The sequence below is a fragment of the Microtus ochrogaster genome, chromosome 22, assembly GCF_000317375.1.
Source record: "Microtus ochrogaster isolate Prairie Vole_2 chromosome 22, MicOch1.0, whole genome shotgun sequence".
In the NCBI taxonomy this organism is placed as follows: Eukaryota; Metazoa; Chordata; class Mammalia; order Rodentia; family Cricetidae; genus Microtus; species Microtus ochrogaster.
In genome coordinates this window covers 9621356-9642569 of record NC_022023.1, presented here as the reverse complement: position 1 = coordinate 9642569, position 21214 = coordinate 9621356, and the positions used below count along the sequence as shown (strand labels likewise).

Here is a 21214-nt window from a genome sequence, read left to right as displayed (position 1 = left end):
TGCCTCTGCCTCCCGAGTGCTGGGATTAAAGGCGTGCGCCACCATCGCCCGGCTCAACTTAAATTCTTTAGCAGAATACACACACACACACACACACACACACACACACACACACACACACACACACACACACACGGAAGCTTTTACAGTGGCAAGAAATAGTGAAGCAGGGCCCAGTTTCTGGCAAAGAGAAGCTGTAGAAAATTCTTACTGCGGCACGCAGATTGCCACCTTTTGCCGCTTTTCCTTTCCATCTCAAAGTAGACCATTATTGCACTGACTTTTTTCTTATTAGAGAACAATTACCCAATTTTAACAATGTTAATTCTCAATCAAATTTCTTCATTGATTTTTATGCCTGCTACATTATTTTAGCCCATACACCAATAGATTAACATTGATTGCTGTAAAACCTGTTACTGCAGTTTTCTTAGCATTTATATTTCAGTCATTTATTTTTAAATTTATTTTTCAACATTATGTAAGAAAATGTTGTGGAATGTTTTCAAATAAAAAACTTAAATGTGTAGAGTATGAATACAAAAAAATCTAGATTTGAAAAATATTAACATCTTGCCATGTTAATTTCAAATGATACCCTGTCCCATGAAGGCACGTTACAAATGCTACTGAACCTTTTCTATAATTCCTATGTTACTTTTTCTAGATGATATCATCACATCATCCTTCCATTTCATGCTTAAAATTAATATCCATTATCCATTATCACATTGTCATGGTGTAAATAATATTTATAATGTGGTCCTCCAGGATTGTATTTCTTTTCTTATTTGATTTTTGGATATTCCTAGAGATAATGGCCTTGTTAAAAACCAATTTTCTAGGAGAGAAGGGCAGAGTGTTTTGCCTAGTGAGTTTACAGAAATGTTTTAGCACTTAGAATATTGCCTGGGATAGGGTTCATGACATAATATACCCCAATACAGTACCTTGGCATACTGAATTTGAGAAATAGCACAGACAATAAAGGACTTCTTGCTCTTTCCTTATCATCTCCGCTGAAGCAGGTGATATAAGATGTTTTAGTGGAAGGACCTTTCCCACGGTCATACCTGTGGGACTAGAACATCCTCCTCTGCCTTGAAAAGGGGTACAGAGAGGAAGTGGAACAAGCAAGCCTTGCTACACTTGGGCCATGACTTCCCTTCCATAGTTTACCATAATTCTTCTTTATTTGTATTTATTTATTTTAAACCCAGGTACATAACCACTCAGCTTCAACTATTCTCTCAGGACTAAATTGCTTTGTGGAGGTTTTTATGTCTCTCCAAAGTTAGTATTAGACTGGTATGGTAGCATAGACCTGTACTGTCTTGATGTCCAGCTCTTCATGAAACCTAAGCAAGGGAATTAGGTGAGACCAGGATTTGGAGACCAATCTGGGTAGCATAGAGAGTTCTATCTTAAAGAGAATAAAAAACAAGCAAAACTAAGGCTCAAAAGTTACATCTTATGTCGAACCACTATAATGCTTTCTCTTGTTAATCTTTCTTTTGACACAGAGGTTTCACCCAATGTCCATGGTCGACAGAAAGGAAAGACATTTTCCTTCCCTTTATCTAGGTCAGAGGTGGCACTAGATATGCTCTTATTGAGTGGATTACTAGATAACTGAATAAATAAATGGTTTTAATCTTACTTAGCATGATTTAGAGAAGACTAAAAGCCTTGGTATTTGCTTAACTGTCCTAGCTCTCTTCTCAACACTGTTTTTTCTTGGTCCTGGCATTATAGCATCACAAATACACTTTTCTATTTTTCATGTAGGAAGCTACTCTTTTTGCTTGGATTCATATATACACGCACTTCAAGAAGGGATTTTCAGCTGCAGCTGTTAGCTATTATATTGATCTGGATTTCCACATTGCTCTGCTCATCTCTGATATTAATATCTAACCATTTATTATATCTATCAACATTTAGAATGTCAATATTTGTAGAGCGGGGGCCTTTTTATACTTCTCACTGCTGGTACTATTAGGTAAAAAAATAACTATTTGCTGTCCTCAATGAGAATACACACACACACACACACACACACACACACACACACACACATACACACACACAACACCTTAGGGTTTATAAGCCCATGTGAGGATTTGGGTGGATTTGTCAATGCCTGGCTTTTCTGTCTTCAAACTGAAGAAGAAAACGCACTTGTAAGTTATATTCCCACATCTGAATTTCAGGAAAAGAATGAGGTCTGTAGTCCAATGGCATTGGCAAACATTTAAGGATCAAAGTAGATCACATTATGAGGGAAAATTTGTAACAGGAAAACCACAGGGAGCAAACATCTAAACTGGGGAAACCTCCATGTTTAATGGCCTAGATTATATGGAACAGGCAACAGCAGCCCACATCTCCTGCCCCAAACAGGCAAAATAAAATAAAGCAAAATCAGAAATGACATTTACGTGGGACAGAGAAAACTGGGTTGTAACATGTTCCAAAATGTCCAGCATCAAGCCCACTTCCTTGAACAGAAACATTTGTAAAATAAGGAATGATAAATAACCTTGTGGTTCCAAATCATGGTAGACGTAGGTCTTTGCCGGGATCTTTCTAACAGCAGGGAGAGTGGGAGAAAGTGTGGTAATGTGAGTGCATACTACTTATCCAAGAAGTTACCTGAGCAAGAAGAAAGAGGAATTAACAGTGGAGGATTTGTCTTTGCACAAGGTCATTTTTTGAAGAGTGTAATAATTGTATGTGTCTATTATATTAGACAAGGAAGCAGTGCATTAGTCATTCCTGCATGATTTCTAGGTAATGATCTTAATGATGCTGGAGAGATCACTTAGTTCCAGAATTATCATTATCACCCTTCCTATAAATGGCGACTTATATTTCAAGCTTAAACTTTCTCCAGTTGCTCATAATACTGTTTATTCTGCACCTATAATACGAACTGCACAGTGGCGTCACCTTTTTTAAACAAACTTTTCTCTAGCCAATATTTTAAGTTTCCTGGAAACTTAATTTTATCTTTTATTTCCAGCTCAGGGTACATATTCTTGCATATATTAAAGCCAAAACCTTTTAAATTAATGACTTTATTTAATAATCTGAAAAGGCGTGTCAAATTGCTCTGATCTAACACTAAAACCTAGATATTTATGAACAAATGCCTTTATTCCTTTAGGGTTTAAGGGAGGAAATTTAACAGTCTTCTTTAATACATTCTATGTCAATTTCTTTGTGTGTATTGTTGATTTTATACCAAATTATACCTCAGATATTCCAATGCATTGTTTAGTTAAAGAAAACCAATCACCTTGTCTGCTGCAGCAATGATTGTCCAATCTGCCTCCTTGATTTTTACCCACTGTCTCTCCCCAAACTGTCTGCTTGATTTTTACCTTCCATCTATCCTGAATTACTCAACCCACAGCAAGGAGAATGTTGTATAAGAATACAACATTTACCATACTGCTGCATCCACTGAAATTCTTGCAACGGTTGCCCTCTCTACTGATAATCCAACACGGAAATGGTTAGCATGTTCTCCTATGAGGCATTAGATCTTGCTCCATACTTTCCTGAAATCTGACAATATTCTGACATCTTTTACCTTGCTATGTGTGCTGCCTTCTAGGTCAGGAATGACATTCTTCCTGCCACTTGCTAGCAACTACTATTTATCACATAAGTTTTTTTCTAGAGAAATATTTTGTGATCACAACTTTAAGTTACCTTTTCGCTATTATTTCTCTAATATTTTCATTTTATCTGCTATTCTTTTGCCTATTTTGCATGATTTGTCAGTGTGTGTGTGTGTGTGTGTGCAATGGAGAACTGTATTCATGGACAAGGGACTAAACATGCAAGATTATTGAGTTAAAAGAGTTTTAAAATTCAGCAGTAATATAATTTGAAATTAGAAAAAATAATGAATCAATGGAAAGGAAACATCACCAACTACTGTTCCATACCAAACTAACAGAAAGGTAATTATAATATGTTTTTCTTGTAGGCAATTTTAATTTTGTGTGCATGTATACACCTACTATAATTCATCTACTCAAAAAAATTCCTTTTGATTTAATGCGCAGCACTGGGTCAACTCTGGAATGCCTACGACCATCAGAAAGCTTGCCTAATGATAAAAACAGGACTCAATGCTACCACTAGGCACTTGGATGTTTCATTAAATCTTTTAAGAAAGAGAAATTGTCTGTATAAATATCACTCACTAATAAAAAGTCTTAGCGTGAGCAAGCCTCAAAGGGCTCCAGATCACAGCATTTTTCTAATCAGGGCTTTGATGTAAGCTGGTACAATGGCCATGGGTAATCATTTATTCAATGAGGGAGGGACTTAACACTGATGATCTTATGACCTATCTTCTAGGAATTCTGTGCTAAAACCCCTCTTAATACTGGAGCCACTAGACATATCCCAGGTGGTTGTTCTTTCAGGAGTACTGTTTTAGGCTTCTTTTAATTATACTAAGATATGGAAGACCATTTTCAAGCAAATATACAGTCCATTTTGAACATATTCCATCTCTATTTTTATTACCCCCTTTCTTCCTCCTCCCCTTCTCACTGATCCTATGTCTTTCCCTACACAGTGCTGCTTTTATGTTCATGACTTTTATGCATATATGATTTTATGTTTCCACAAAGTCTAAGACCCAGAAATGAGAATGTACCTGCAACCTTTGTCTTTATATTTGATTCAGTTTGTTTGATATGGTTATCTTCATTTATATTCATTGTATTAATCATGTTTGCATATTTTTACTTTAGCACTAAATTATGAGCTTCTTTAAGACAGAGAGATAATATTAATTTCTGTATCTTTATTTCATTTTTAGGCAAATATATACATTGATTATATTGATGATAGGTTGAAATAGGGTTGTGGGGACTTGGACTTCAGTTTACTTTTGGAAATATTGAAAATGAATGTTGAGTATGGGATGAACACTATGGCATATAGTGGTTTTTGAAATAAAGATCATAAATTAAACCAAATTCAAATAAATAAACAAGGGCAGGCCTTTGCCTCATTGCTTAAACACAACAATGTTTACTGAGAAACTTAAGGTTTCAAAAAGAAAGAAAAAAACAAAGAAAAAGATACAATTTTTAGCTTAAAAAATCTTTTGTTCTTGGACATGTGATGTATGTTTGTCTCTTAACAGGAAGTTCATGGTCTACTGAGGAATGTGTAAGGTGTTCTGAGAATGGGCTAAGTGTAACCAGTAGACAACCAAGAGTTCTGCTTGGGAGTCAGGTTGGAAATCAGGCAGAACTTCCTCTGAAATCTAAAGCTTTCCAGGATGAGCCTTGCTTTGGGAAGGCTTCTGTTTCCAAGGGAAGTCTTTGAACCCTAGACTATGCTCAATGAAAGCTATGTGGAGGCATGCCCCTTTCCTCTTCATGACCGCATGACTTCTGAGTTGGTTTCGGAGGAATGTGCAGATACTGTGACGTAAGTACCTGTCAGGTCATCGGTGGGCCAGGACCCCAGCTGACACGCCTTGCAGGTGTACTCATCAAACGCATACTCATTCTCTTTACAGGGAGTGCACGTCCAACAACAGCTCACTTCTCCCTTCCGGATCACCTGAGGGGAAGATTTGAAATTCTGATCAATGGCGCAGCAAAGAAACTAAACCAGATTCTTCTTGTTCAAATGTTTTCATTTTTTATAGAGTTTCCTTCAGATGAATGATTAGTGATTCATAAAATGTAAGGCACTAAAATATGACCTATTTTTATTAGTCACATATATATGCACATATATATTTAAGAAAGGAGAATTTCATTTTCAGGGTAAACTGAAGTTCTCTTAGATAATTGTTAGATTATGTAACATAAGTAGTTTTATTTAAAATAATGAGACTTTTTTTTTTAGACCTTTACAAGGGTTGGCAAATTTAAGATACTGAGTTTTTCACCCTTGAAATATGCTGACAGCCTGTGGCTCATTTTTCATTTATTATGAATGTCAATATTTTGCCCATATAAATGCATTCATTTTTCCAAGAATAATTCCCATGTAAGTCTCCTTGAATCATGACAACTTGATATATGTTCTTCAATCATCCAAAACCAATTTGGTTTAGGCGTTTTGCATGTTCTGTTTTGATTCTCATCATCACTTATGACAAGACACAGTGGCAATGTCTTTCCTAGCAGCTCCAGCTGTGAACAGATTGAAAGTAAAAGTGTTTTCACTGGCCCTGAAGGGTGCCAAGCCTCTGTGGGAAATCAAGTTCATAAATCTAGGGACAATGCCAGGGGATGTTACTATGGAGGAAGGTGATCCATTACTGTTTTAAGAGATATTAAGAAAATGATATCAAATATATATTGCATAGAGTGGAAATGAGATCTACAGAAAAACAATCTAAAAATGAGTAACCAAGCAAATGTAAATATGTAACCAATGTTAAGATTATGGGGACAGGGAACCCAGTTCTACCATTGTATCAGTAACATCCCATGCAACATGGTAGAGAAGCAGGCCAAGAAATAGCTGTGAAGCTATTTCCTGTTGTGAGGGGGCCATTTGTTGGTTTCCGGCTGCTTAGCCCCGAAATAATCACACAGAAACTTTATTAATTAAATCACTGCTTGGTTCATTAGATCTAGCTTCTTATTGGTTAATTCTTATATATTAATTTAACCCATCTCCATTAATCTGTGTATTGCCACATGACTGTGGCTAACCAGCTAAAGTTCTGGCATCTGTCTCTGGCAGGGTTACATGGCTTCTCCCTGACTCTGCCTTCCTTCTCCCAGAATTCAGTTTAGTTTTCCCTGCCTAGCTAAGTTCTGTCTTGCTATATGTCCAAAGCAGTTTCTTTATTAACCAGTGAAAATCCCACATCAATTTCCATGTGTTAAAATTATATTTATTTTGTTGGTCTTGTTTACCTTATGTCTAGCCTTATTTTCCAAAATCCTTAGTGCCCCTGCCGAGTACCTTAAGATCAATGTTAAAACATTTCTGCTTTCAAATAATATCTCAAAAATATTTTAAGTTTGAGTGAATGTACGGTTGATTGAAAAGATTCAAGGAAATTTAAGTATTCTCTATGCCTGAGATGGCAATGCTTACTTGATAAGCAATTAAACTACTTCATTATCATTTTTCTTCCCCCAATATATTATGTTTCACTAACTAACTTTCCCTGTTTTCTTAATTATGTTTTGATTTCATCTTTGTTGATGTTTTTTTTTATTTCCTGGATTGAAAACTAGTATCCTCACAGCAAATTGTTTCTTACCTGCCTCCCCCCAAATACTCTATCACTGTATTCTGTCCATTTGGTTGTCTTTTCTCCCAGAAGATCCAGAGGAAATGATAATTTTGAGTCTTCATCTCTGTTCCTTTTTCATCCTCTTCCCTAGCCGGTCTTGTGCTGTCCGCCATGTTGGCTAACAGCATTTCTCTCCTATCTCCCTCTCTCTCAGAATTGGCTCTCCCCAACCACTTTCCCTTTTATATTCAAAGCATACGTTCTTGAAGTTTTATTTTTGGTGTCCACTATTATTATTACTTTTTTGAACTTTCAGGTTGAGCATTTTGAATCTACTCAAACAGTGTCAGCTTAAGCTCTAATTATTTTTAAATCCAGATCATTGGCCTTATATGTATGATTTATTTTTTCTTCTTTTCTAGATCAATTTTCATTTTCTTGTTATATCAAAAATCAACAAATCTTGAAACCAACCCATTTCTTTTTCTTTCAAACCACTTTTCTTTTTGGTGTGTGTGTATGTGTGTGTGTGTGTGTTCATGAACATACCAGAAATTACAAGAGTCTGTTCTTACTTCCATAATGCGTGTTCTGTAATTAGGAGTTCTGCTAAGTAGCTTATTTGATAAACAATACCTCAGTTATTTGTTTTTCTTTCATTCTGACAATGGTACATTTTGTTGCTAGGACTTGGAATTGCAGTTGATTTTATCATATTTTGCTTTTCTTTCCTGACCCAATTTTTAATCAGCGTCTGGTACTGAGTGATTGTAGCTCTGCAAAGCTTTTATCCAATGTCATTTCTACTTCTATATTGACACTTATTGTTCATTTTCCTGCCACCATAGTCAACATCCTATATTTTAACTATTATTTCTTGTTTCATCTTCCATAAATCTACTTACTGGGGCCAATACATGTCAACATTTTAGTCAGTATTAACTATTATTTTTGCCATAAAATATAGGTTATTTAGTATAATATTGAAGACTGTCCATAAAAGTTGGCCTTCGTCTGCTATTTAAATGTTTTCTTTCCTAATAACTACTTACAGCAAGCATTTATGTACTCTCAGTAACTCAACGTCATTCTAGTACCCTATCTGTTACCTTGTCTACTGTTGCTTCCCATACATCTGTGATCTTTCCTTGAAATCATACCCAGTTTTATAGTCTGATGCTTGAAATTATACTCATAAAAGCTTATATTCCTATGATTTTTTTCTTTTAATGAAGCTATCATATTATCAGAATATTGCTTACCTTTCATGTACTTTCCCTCATTCATATTAAATCTACTGATAAAGACATTGCATTTTCTACCATGGATATTAATGAACTATTACATTGAGATTCTTTGATAGCTATTTGTTAAATATGTTTTCCAGCTCTAAACTACTTATTCATAGGAATCATTATCTTTAGAAACATTCCTACGCAGAAAGAGTAAGTAGATCAAATATGACTTCTCAGTTTAATTAGTGAGCTCAGATTAGCTACCTAGACTATTAGGAGTTGAAGGCTAGGTTTCCTAAAGAACTGATCAGAATAAAGTAAAAAATAAACTCATTTTCTGACATTATGGGCTTGCAATATAAAATATAAAACAAGTGACAAACAAACAAAGAAATATACAATGAGAGTAAATACTGTTAAATTTGAAGCAATTAAAGAAATGTAGGTTCTATATTACCTTTATCTGCCCTTTCTCACATGGTTCGCTGCACACGGATCTAATGATATTATTTTTCTTGGACCATACTTCATCATCATCCATTTTTAATTCTCCATTGTCCCAGCTTCCAACATTGATGTAATCAAAATAATCTTTTCCCATTTCCTTGAAATTCATTATTTCATACCTTAGAAACAAAAATATAATAATTATTTAGCTAAGGTCATAAATCCTCATATATGCAAAGGCAATAGTTTCATTCCCCCAATACATTTATTGTTGTGCAAATCACACTGGAATTTTATGTAATGGTATGTTTAGAGTAACAAAATTCTTTCTACTTCATGTTCATCTTGGAGACCTATTTTTAAAGTCATGCTTACATCTGAAAAAGAAAATCCTATGTAAGAAAGTTACTGGAACTCAGGAAGATGAAAGACAGTTTTGAAAGAACTTCAGGAATTTTAAACATGAACTTTTGTTGGTTTATGAGGAAAAAAATCAGGGAGTTGTTTAACTTCGTTCAAGTGATCTGCTGAAAAGTTTCCTTATTCACTGTGAAATTGATTTAATCTTTGAACTCATTTTTGGATGTTAGAAATTCACTAGTAATTTAGGAGGAATCCTTCCATGATATAAAGGTTTGTTTTATGGAACATTGCAGTTCCCATTCATATTTTTTTATTCTTCCAATTGGTGCACAGACTAAAGACCTCTTGCTTTGTAAGGCTGGAAGAGCCTAGACTTTGAGAAATGTCTCAGTTTCACTGTTTTTAGTTGTTATTTTAGTTTTTAACTAAAGTTATGGAAAGTTTGTGGATTAAACAGATTAAATTTTTTAACAAAAATCAACAGGTCTGATTTTGCCTTTATGTTAGGTAAATTTATTATGTAGAGATAATTTAAGGGGTATTTAAAAAACAAACTGAAAATAGTTTCAACAGCACCTTAGCTGAAAAATACTGCCAAGTAGACAAGTTCTCAGGTTTTCTTAGCAAACGTTCTCATTTTGAATCTAGGGACAAAAAAATAAGGCGAGGAAAGCAATTGTCAAGACTTTTCTTCTGTTTTCAGGAGAGTATTTATGAAACAGTTTTCCAAACAGAAATCTCTCTACGAACCACTCAACAGCCTTGCATATTCCTACAGGCTGTCCTTGCTATGGGTTACCCTCACATAATATACTATACTTCATACTTTCCAGAACTTTCAGTACAGGCAGATAGGGTGGTGAATGTTTCCTCTAACTTCCCATACTCAGCATGTTTAGCTATTTGCAAATGGGTACAGATTTATAGTTATGCCTAGTAAGCTGACATACTCAATCCGATGATCTTGTGAAAATACAAAAAACGAACTGGATTAACATACTTAAATAGTGTTGTAAATGATTCCATTCTCTATTTGTTGCTGATTAAAATTCATACTTGCAGTTTTATTTCCAGGGTTAACCTAGTCCAATACTCTGATGGCCATTCAGCAACTGTGGGATTCTTTTGCACTGTTTTTATTTACCATCTTTACTTTGAGCATTTTTCTAAATCAGGATTCTAAGGCTACTTCTTCCATGCTGTCAGAGTTGGCCAGTGGTTAAAGTCACCAAACATGCCGTGGCTCCAGGAGATAGAACAGAGAACAGTGATGGAAAAAGAATTCATGTATTATGTCACTGGCTACTTAAAACACACAGGCTTCTCAGCCTTGAAACATGACTTTTTGCAACAGAAAACCTTTGAATGACCTAGTCTGAAAGAAATGTCAGTGTCTGGAGGCTTCTTGACTACTGATGATTTGAAAAGTTATAAGAACTCAATTGCTCACCAAAATGAGCCAAAGCACCGTTTCTTCCAATTCTCAGTCTTGGAACTGTCTAGACTTAGCTATTAATTTTATAGATAATGGAACTGAAGCTCACTGAGATTAATTGTTATGACCAGTTTGCATAGAACACAGATGTCAGAGCCAGAACCCTAAGCAAGCATTTATATTTTAAATCTACCGCTTCTTCTCGTTAGATTAGTCATGATCTATGTCCAATTACCTTAGTTTTTGTGAAAGAGAGCCTAAAAGGTAAGGAGATATAGGGTTTGAAAACTGAAAATCTCTGTGGAATGACACATATCACATTGACAGGGAGTCACTTGAAGAAAATTTTATTTATTCTTAATTTTCTTTTAATTCATCAAACTGTTAGAATTGACCCAGAGACTGAGTCTTCCCTTTGGAAAAAAAAATGAGCCTGTTTGTTTTTATACAAGATAACAACAACAACAACAAAGGTCCTATCTGCAATGCTTATCTGTGAAAATGTACTATTACCATCGCCATTCTTCATTAGCTGTGCACCAAACTAAAGTTGAAAGAGACAGGAATAATTAACTATGCAAAGATTCTCCAATAAGCAGTCTCTATTTCTGAATAGAAATGAGACTTTGAAACAACACTCACAAGGGGGATGTAGATTTCATTCTTCCTCAAAAGTGAAAAAGAAATGAGTATCTCTAATATATCCTTATTGAAATTTTAGGTGATCATTGAAATGTTAGTGATTTCTCATTTCCCATATCTAGAAAGAATACAAATATTGCTTTCTTCATATAATTAAAAAATTTAGCATTTAGTTTAGTGTGTGTTCTGAGTCACGCACACTTGGTAAATGTTAGTTATATTTTTGCAGATTTGGGTCTCATTGTGTTGCCCAGTTTGGTTGCATGCACATTTTGTGTGCATATTTATATATTATTATTATTAGTCAAAGAGTTCAGTATAAACACTGTATCTATGAACTAGGTGCATTTACAAAACAAAAAGTTGCAAAGTAATTCTGCTAATTATTGTTTAATTTGATACCTAAACTTAGCAGTGCATGGCTAGACTCCAAGTGAACACTAATTCGTAAAATTTGTTTGCAATAGTATGCATTTTATTATTGAAGAAATATCTAGAATTTTATCAGTCTTGGAGAGATTTGAAAAGGGGTGAAGAAGCAGTGTTCCCAAGATAACTCTTAGGAGAACTGTCAATAAGGCAGTGATGGTTTGCCTAATTCATGAAGGTTTCTCACAGGGTTTGAGCAGAGCCACCCGAGATATTTCCCCCTCATCTGGTTTGTGGATCAGGCCCAGACACATGACAAGGAAGCTCTTGAGATGGTGATGTTGCCATCACCAATCTATTAACAGGGCCCAGGGTAACATCAGTGCTGCAGTTTACACAAGAACATTAAATCCATGCCCAGGAATCAGAGTTTAAGCTTAATACTGAGATGTACAGTACATGTGAAATTTCCTTTGGTACTTAGAAACTATTTATGTTTCCCCACAGTGACATGTAGAAGATTCCCAAAGCAGAAAACAGTAAAAAGCCAGTCACTTTTGCAAATATCTGGGCTACTCTAAAACCCTTTAAGTCTCTAGAATACAGGAAATATCGAGTTTTTCACTGGGCCGTGAGACCTGGATCTAGCTGCCTGTCACTTGGCTGTGAAGCTTGTGCAATGCTGACAGTTGTGTCCGGGGCCAGCTCCAGCTTACCTCAGGAAGTGGAAATGTGCTAGAGCAAGGCTGTTGGCAGAAGGTGTGGCCACATGGGTTTCAAGTTGTGGGGGTACTCACGAGTCCTTCTCTTGGCAGGACTGACTGCAAACAGAAAGCACGCAGCTCCTTGAACACAGCTGCTAGCACAAACTGCTGCTGGGGAAAGAATATGGAACTAAAGGATCCTCTGCGTTTTAATTTATTTATTTATTTGGTTGGTTGGTTTTTGTAAAGCAGAGTAGTTACTTAGCTCTGCTGTAACTCATTATAAAGTCAATTAATTATCCTCCGTGTATTTAAAATACAGTATAAACAAAACAAGTCTGTAAAGTAGGGGATAGAGGTGAATTCTGCTAAGTTTTCAATGCCTAGCGATTTCTCTAAAGGTTGGCTTATAATGATGAAGTTCTGTAATTTTCAGTCACCTCCACACAAATAATAGGGAAGTCAGAGTGAAAGGCAGTTTGCTAACTCAACAAGGAGAAAGCCCTTGTGTTACAGATAATAAAATAAAGTAAGATGGGACTCACCTGCAGGCAGAGTAAATGGAAGAGCAAGATCTTAACCCTAGTTCGGGGCTACCAGAAATGGAATTGTTCCTGTCTGAGAACAGTGTTGCCATAAGAAGTAAGCAAAAACCAGCAATAACCTGACTGGGAGACACTCAGGGTGGATTTATTCGTCAATAATAAGCTGAGGGGTCTGCCTCTTAAGTTTATGCCTGTGAAATGGTGATGAATTTACAAGTGCACCATGAGTATTAACGTCAATGCTTTACCTTGGCCACACTGGATATGAGCCTGTTCCTGTCTGCCTTGGCTCATTTTGGAATATGAGCCTTAGCCAAACCTGTCCAAGAAGCCTAAGTAACCCAAACAGAAAGATCCCAAAGTAGAAGGTGATTATTACTCAGGCATTGCTTGTTAACAAAAATTGTAACAGTACCTTCCTGGAGAGTCTCCATTTTCATCAAACAGGATCATGTCGCCAGAGACACCAGTAAAATTGGTTTTCATCAGGGAGTCCAAAAGTTTCCGCCCATCAATTGGCTTCATGGCATCACAGAGCCCTGCATAGCCTGGGCACAGGGACATCTGCATGTTGTGGAGCCCATAAGCCATAGAATAGATAGCATTGATCACAAATCCCATTTTGGAATCTTGAACGTGATGTGTTCTTAGAGTCAGAGAACCTGTTGAGAAACAAAGAAAGAGTTGACTTTGAAATACTGCCAAGCTCTGCTCCACAGCCACATCCATAGCTTCCAAAGATTTAGAACGAACTTGCTGCATTCACAATTGAGGACCACACTAGGAATAGGTGTAACATGTTGTTCCTAACTGTTCTCGATCACTTGTGGTTTTTGTTTCAAAACCATGAAGCAAGATGAAACTTCTTAACTAGATCAAGACTTGCCTTATCCCATGATTTAACTTGGAATAGCACTGTATTTCCATGTTACCCATTTACTTATATGTCAAATTTATTTCCCTAGTCATCTATAATACTGTACCTTCCTGACTCAAAAGTCCTTAATCTTTATTTCCCCAGCTGGTAAGTCTTCCAACTGAGAGTACTAGATTCTGTCGTATTTGGTCTCCACTATACTTACTTGATAATCTATAACTCACCTCCTTTAGTCTCAAAACTATGAATTCATTAATTCAATCAAAGTTTATGACGTCAAATCATACATGAAGTTGAGTTATTGGTGAGTAGTGGGGACATGGCAGTGAATTAAGTATAGATTTGAAGCCAATAAAACTTGTCCTGTTGCTAATGGCCTGATTTATGTTTTCATATACAAAATATAATGACAAGGATACATTTTTTCTTTTTTATTATATTTTATTGAGCTATATATTTTTCTTCATTCCCCTTCCTTCTTCTCCCCTCCACTTCTCCCCTCTCACATGATCCCCACACTCCCAATTTACTCAGGAAGACTTGTCTTTCTTTACTTCCCATGTAGATTAGTTCCATGTATGTCTCTCTTGGGGTCCTTTTTGTTGTCTTGGTTCTCAGGGATTGTGAATTGTAGGCTGTTGTTTTTCTTTGCTTTATTTCTAAAAGCCACTTATGAGTGAATATATATTATATTTGTCTTTCTGTGTCTGGGTTATCTCACTCAGAATGATGTTTTCTAGATCTTGTTTTTGATGAATGCTATAGATTGTACCAATGTATCTATGTCTGGTGCATTTTTAAGGATTATAAATAAGTGGAGGAAGAATATGTCAGTCATGAGAAACAAACAATGGCAAAAATATATGGTTTAGGAGTGTTTCCTGGTTTTCATTAAGAACTTTACCTTTCTATATGAAAAATAAAACAAAAATGGAAGAAGTGGTTCAATTTAATGAATTCTGTTACAGGGTACTGAGAGCTGTATTCTAGTTATTTTCCGAATACATCTATCTAAAGTAAAAAGTCGGGATGTCTAACAGATTGGAAGCTTCATGTGCTCCCAAGTATTTTATATTTATAAGACGAAGAAGAAGAAGAAGAAGAAGAAGAAGAAGAAGAAGAAGAAGAAGAAGAAGAAGAAGAAGAAGAAGAAGAAGAAGAAGAAGAACAAAAAATTAGTCTTGCGTTAAACATGGATAGATTAAAAAATCGTTAACTGACAAGTGAGAAATGAGTTGGGTTTTGTGGAGATTAAAAGCATAAGGCTCGAATTATTAAGCAGGGAGAGGCAGCTTTGTTTAGGATGATAGCATTTGAAAAGAGGAGGCATGTTCAGATTCCGACACATTTTGGAATTAAAACAATGAAAATTAATAGATTGATTCTATCTTCATCAGGTATCAGTCTCCTGGTTAAGTTCCTGATTCATTTCCAATACGTCAAGTGTCACATAAGTGAGGACTCTTTAAAGTCAGTGCGGTATCTTTTTCAGTATTCTACAGATATGGACTCCATTCATCCCAATTACTATGTTCTATGTTTTGACAGAACAATGAATTAGCTTCTCTACTGTTTCACGGCAACTAAGCAGTAGAAACAGGGTTGGTATCTGGACAGTCTATCTGGATTTTATCCCGGTGAGATAAATGTTCTATGGCTTTTGAAACTTAAATCCTATGAAACATTCAGCTACTTCTTGGAGCATGTCAATCTTAAAGATAAAAGATGATACCATTCTGAATTCTATTCAACATGTCACACCCTTCTCTATTCCTTTAGTGCATTTATTTTCTCCTATTCTGACTCCTATAATAGAATTTTGGTGTTTTGAAATGTCTTAATTATTTGGATAATTTCTCGATTCGAAATCATAGTGAAAAACTTAAAAGAAAATAACATGAAAACAACCTTCTTGCCCCTAGATAGTCAGCATTTCTTTCAAGTAAAATTTTCTGTATTTAAAAGGGATTAAAAATATTCTTGTTTATTGTTTCTCTAAGACTTCATTAGTTTCATACATAAATTAGCATATAGGTGACATTCCATAAACGATAGTGTGCACATATACTTTCCTATACCCTGTTTTTGTACTGTACTGTGGATGTTGATATCCTTTCCCTGTGGGTATGTATGTGGTTATTACATTATCTAACTGGCTAAAAAAAAAAAATCCTGCTATGGTTATATAATGCTGAATGGAGTACTTTATATTTTTCTGCTCATGTCACTAAAACTAATTTTTTATTGACTAAATGTTTCCTCTGACAATTTCATATACATAAATAATTCATTCTTATTACTGTCACACCCACCCTCGTTATCGTCCTCCTTCATCTGTCAACCCTGTCCTTTCCCTCATAAAACACTATTTAGCACATTCTTGTTTTTTTTTAAGTAGTTAAGTCTGTTCTTTGACAATGCCACTGTGTTTGCTATCACTCTGTACCATCTTTGACCCCCACATCGCCCTCCCTCATCAATACAGGTCCCTTTTCCACATATATGGTTTGTGTCATCACACTCAACATCATAAACTAAATTGCCTGTTTGCAGTTTACCTCTACCTTGACTTTAAGGCTAAGCATTTTTTAAAAATAGCTCTGCTGATAGCCTTTATTTGAATTTCCTGACACTTTCGATTTGCCAAGCTTCTACGTTGGTCACAGATGCTGTCGTTGTAACTTATCATAGAACCTGACATGTGGTTGGCACTACTAACTAAAGATGAGTGTATGAATCAGGCCAGATGAATGACAGGGGACCTCCACAAGTGGTACTGTCCACCTGGTCCAGTCTTCAGTTTGTCAGGTCAGATTATCCGTGAACTCATTCCTTTGTAGGATAGAGCTCATTTAAGAAAAGATAAACACAGAAATTTATAACAAGATCCTTTCGTGTAGAATAGTTCATCTAGTTTTGTTGTGTTTTTCAAGATAGGGTTTCTCTGTGTGGCCCTGTCTGTCCAGGAACTTGCTCTGTACACCAGGCTGGCTTTGAACTCACAGAGATCCACCTGCCTCTGCCTCCTGAGTACTGGGATTAAAGGTGTGCACCACCACTTCCTGACAACTACATTATCATTTTAGTCAATGCATTTTCACTGGGGAAAATGTATGGTTCAGCCAATATAGGCTAACCTGTACCTCATTTCTTCCATGGAATGCTGTGAAAATCATTACTTAAAACCAAGACCAACCCCTTGATGGGACCCACGTGTGTTAAATACACATGACTGTAGAAGCTTTGAAAATGGAATTAGTATTAGAACCACAAGCCAGAGAAATCAGACAAGCTTATAGATTGGGAGCTAACCAGGTTAGCTGCTTTCTTCTTCTTCCTGCCCTGCATCTTTCTCTCCTTCTTACCTTCTTTTCCTGTTTCTCACCTCCCCTTCTTTCTTCATTGGGCTATAAAGTCCAGGCTGGACTCAAAGCCAGGATCTTTTATACCTCAATTTTTGACTTCTGGGATTACAGGTATGTATCACTACATTTCCACATTTTTAAGTAAATATTGTTCATGAAATTTAAACATCATCAACATTATATAATATCAAATTTGAAATGTCCAGAACATGGGCTGTTATTAAGTGGGAGAAAACTAAACCTATAATCATATAGTTGTGATATAAAAGTCTCACCAGTATTTCATGATCTTCTGTTTATATATCTAAACCATGTATTTTTGTTTGGTCTAATAGTCATTCTTCAGCTGTCTTAGTAAAATTTATAGCATTATAGTTAATTCTTTTGATGTTGCTGCTTTGGATCTACGGGGAATTTCTTTCTTATTAATTCTTTAATTTATTGTCTCATTCAAAGATGATTAAATTGTTTATTATAAACTTGTGTATTGAAGTCTACATTGCATGCCAGAGTATTGCGTGCTGGTAATACAAAAATGAAAAAGATAAAATCTTTGTCCTCAAAAACAAAAAGAAACTCAACATCTGAGCTATAGACATAGTGATAGAAGCTTGCTAGGAGCCAAATATTCCAATTTTATTAGGCTAATTTCAATGGCCTGAATGCATATAATAAAAGGATTCACTTTATTCAAACTTCTTTTCTCATTCAGTAAGCTGTAGGTGGAAAAAGGCATATTAATTACCTCACATGATGGTACGCCAAAGAATTGGAGTCCTTCAGCAATGTTGACTTAGCTCAAGGCCAGACCCAGCTTAGCATGAGATTCTGCGCTAAACCAAACTCGTCAACAATTTTTTTTTAATTTTTTTTTCAGTTGTTGAAAAAAATTTCTGCCTCCTCCCTGTTTCCCATTTCCCTTTGGCATGGGAAGCCTATCTAATTACTCAGTGCCAGTGAATGCATGGTTAGTCTAGGAGAATCAATAGCCCCCAATTTACTAGATGAGCATAAACTTTAACAACAGTCTATAATCTTTGCCTCACACCCACAGATTAGTGTAGTCTGTCTCCTCTAAGTTTCCTTGATGAACAGATGGAGTGTGGTACAGAATATTATCTCAGTCTCTTGAGGCAGAGTCTCTCATGGCCCTAGAGGCAGATGGCTGTTTGGTCAATAAGACATGGGGATCTGCACATTCCTGCCTCCTTAGTCCTGATATTACAAGTGTACACCACCAGGATTGCTTTTGTTTTATTCTGTGCTTGTGTGGGTTGTGAGGACTGGATTCAGATCCTCATCCTTGCAAGGAAAACACCTTAGGAACTGTTTTGTCTTCTCACACGCAACATGTAATACTTTATGACGTGTATTAGAATTATCTATGAACTTCCCTGCTCCCCACATAGAGTGTGATTTTTCTGAAGCCGAAGACCATGTTGCTTTTCTTGTATTTTTTTTAGCAAGCTCTGATACTGTGGATTAAAGTGAACATATCATTCAATCCTTTAATATTTGTTGAACATCTTTTTTTTTGATTTGCAAAGCCTCTAATCCTACCAAGAGATTTGAGATTAGTTCAGAATGGACAACTGGTTCTCTGTGTACTAAGTGCACTTTGGTTTTATTTAGCATTATATTCTGCATATATTACAGTGCTTGGCATTGCCAATTTTATTGGTGGATCATGGGAGGTAAATGAATGTAGAGTTGTCCAATAGATTAACTGTATGAAACCTAAGATACAGTGAGCCAGGCAGAGAAATGATGTTATAATAGAGATACAGATGAGTGGGGTAGTCATTGTACCAATAGTGTGGATTATTTATTGTATAAACTACTCTAAATAAACACATTGCCACTTTTACCCATAGTGATAATGATTTCATAGAAACCATTTGATCACAAAATGTTTCAAAGACACTTAGTTACTGAAGTCAAAGATAATGAGAGAATCTCTCACAGTTACTGTTATTGGGTTACTACACCTATCCCCTCAACTCTCATAGAAATAGTGAATGGGTATTATATTTTGCCCTTGTTTATATGAGAAACAGCTCACAGACAAGAACAGAATAGCTCATGATACAAAACTAATACATAGTGAATTAGAATTTCAAAATGTAGTTCAAAGTATCCTGCAGGCTGGCCTTACTACAACACACTTCTATTCTCTTTTAATTCTCAACAAACACCCAATAGTTACACTTATAAATGCATTTCCTATATATGAGAATGGAAATGATAATCCTGATTAACTTCTGAGAACATCTGAAGAGCAAGTGAGAGGGCATATGTAACATATTTTGACAAATAAGAAAGGGAAAAGTTTATTAAGAAAATATTACTATAGTTGTAACTTATCAGTTACTAAGTTTTTTATAAATAAGAAAACTGAGATGTTCTGCCACTTTTCTAAATAACAGAAAACTTTTCAGTTGGTAAAATGCTGACACCGTCCAGAGTTAAAACCTTCCAGATAGGTTAGGCCTGTGTTAAAAGAACGCGGAAGGGTATAAGAAACAGTTTCTGAAAAGATTATCTTTGAAACTTAGCCCTAGCTTAACTGTCACACGTATGTCATCAGTGCTCCAAACGAGTGGCATGCCCTGCATGCTTTCCAATGGACTCCATTTGCCATCTTACATGGAAGACAAGATCTAGTAGCATGAAAACCATTAAACCAAATCTCCTTGGTGGTGTGGATATGGGGCATGGTAGTGACAGACTCATTTTTTTTTTGTCTGTTTCACATAATTCTGCAAAGGCAGAAACTGGTTTTAGTGATGAGTATTCTTCCAAACAAATGTTTTCTGTCTTATAGCAGGCAACATCTCATAAAACGTCATTTTAGAAGCTTGATTAAGTTACAATACTTAGTTTATCAGTTATTTGTCTTTGTTTGACCGGCCAGTTAACCTCTTTGTGCCCTGCTTTGCACAAACACAACATGACAATAATAAAGCTTGAGGATGAAGAGACAATAGGTGAATAAAATAATAGAATGAACCCATAAACTATTTTATAACTTAATGCTAGTAGTTTATAATATAGTGATTTGAAGGTTATGCTTGAAGGTTCTACAATTAGCTGCAAGCTGTCTCTTTCTGACCTAACACCTATTTTTGTGAAGCAATTAAAAATATATTCATTGCTGCCTAAGAAAAGAATTTCTGTTTTGGGGAGCAAATTCTCATTGGGGATCAGGGTGGGAATGCATCCTTATGTGGTAGCCTGACTAAATCTCTGCAAATGTTTTTACACTCTGTCTATAATGTTACTGTTGTATAGCTACCTTCTCCAAGTTGAAACATTACTCTGTGGATAGAGTAAGGAGCTTTTTAGGACTCGGGAAGCTAACAGATCTTATAAGGCACAAGAAGTTTTTGAAAGTTATGAAACCCACAGAGTCCCTCCCTGGCTTAATGTAAGTAGTAGGAAATTCTTAATATAACTAGTAGGCATCTGGGGAAGGTGCTATTCTTTGATGGGTAACTGTGGTAGAACTACCTTCAAGTTTAGCAGAGAGCACAAAGAATCAAGGACAAGACTTCTAAGAGTGGAGAATATTTGCTGCGGGGAGGAATCTCAGGTTGGTCATGTTCAATGTGGTATGGGGAAACACACATTCTTAATGAGTAAGATCTCAATGTTAGTGTGAGAATGTTCTCCCAAGAGCTGATAAGCTAGAAAATGTATTGCAGTCCTTGAAAGCAGCACAGGTGTGATGGGATCATAAGAGTGTTATGGCAATGTTTGTGTGTAGTTTGCTGTCGTTAATAGAATATACAGCTGAGGTTCATCTGTCCGCCCTGAAAGAACTTGTTTACATAAGGGAGGATCTACAATAGAGAGTGACATGCTGATTCTTGCATCTGTATTAATATCTGAGTTTGGCAGGAAAAGTGACGAGGAGGATGAGATAGAACTGTAGGCTTGCCATTTCTTACATCTGGCAGAATATAAAGGAAAGAGAACACAAATTAGAT

The 21214-nt window shown here is 35.9% G+C and overlaps 1 protein-coding gene across 6 annotated transcripts in view; it reads right to left on the bottom strand.

The window, feature by feature from the left end:
* Window positions 1–21214, bottom strand: part of Grm5 (glutamate metabotropic receptor 5) — a 343722-nt gene that overhangs the window by 57814 nt on the left and 264694 nt on the right. For all 6 annotated transcript variants that reach the window (XM_026784413.1, XM_026784411.1, XM_026784414.1 and 3 more), the window contains 3 exons: window positions 13399–13645; window positions 8936–9104; window positions 5475–5601 (listed from right to left, as the gene is read on the bottom strand). In XM_026784413.1, the coding sequence (XP_026640214.1) occupies window positions 5475–5601; window positions 8936–9104; window positions 13399–13645 (543 nt within the window). The remainder of the gene's footprint in view (window positions 1–5474; window positions 5602–8935; window positions 9105–13398; window positions 13646–21214) is intronic.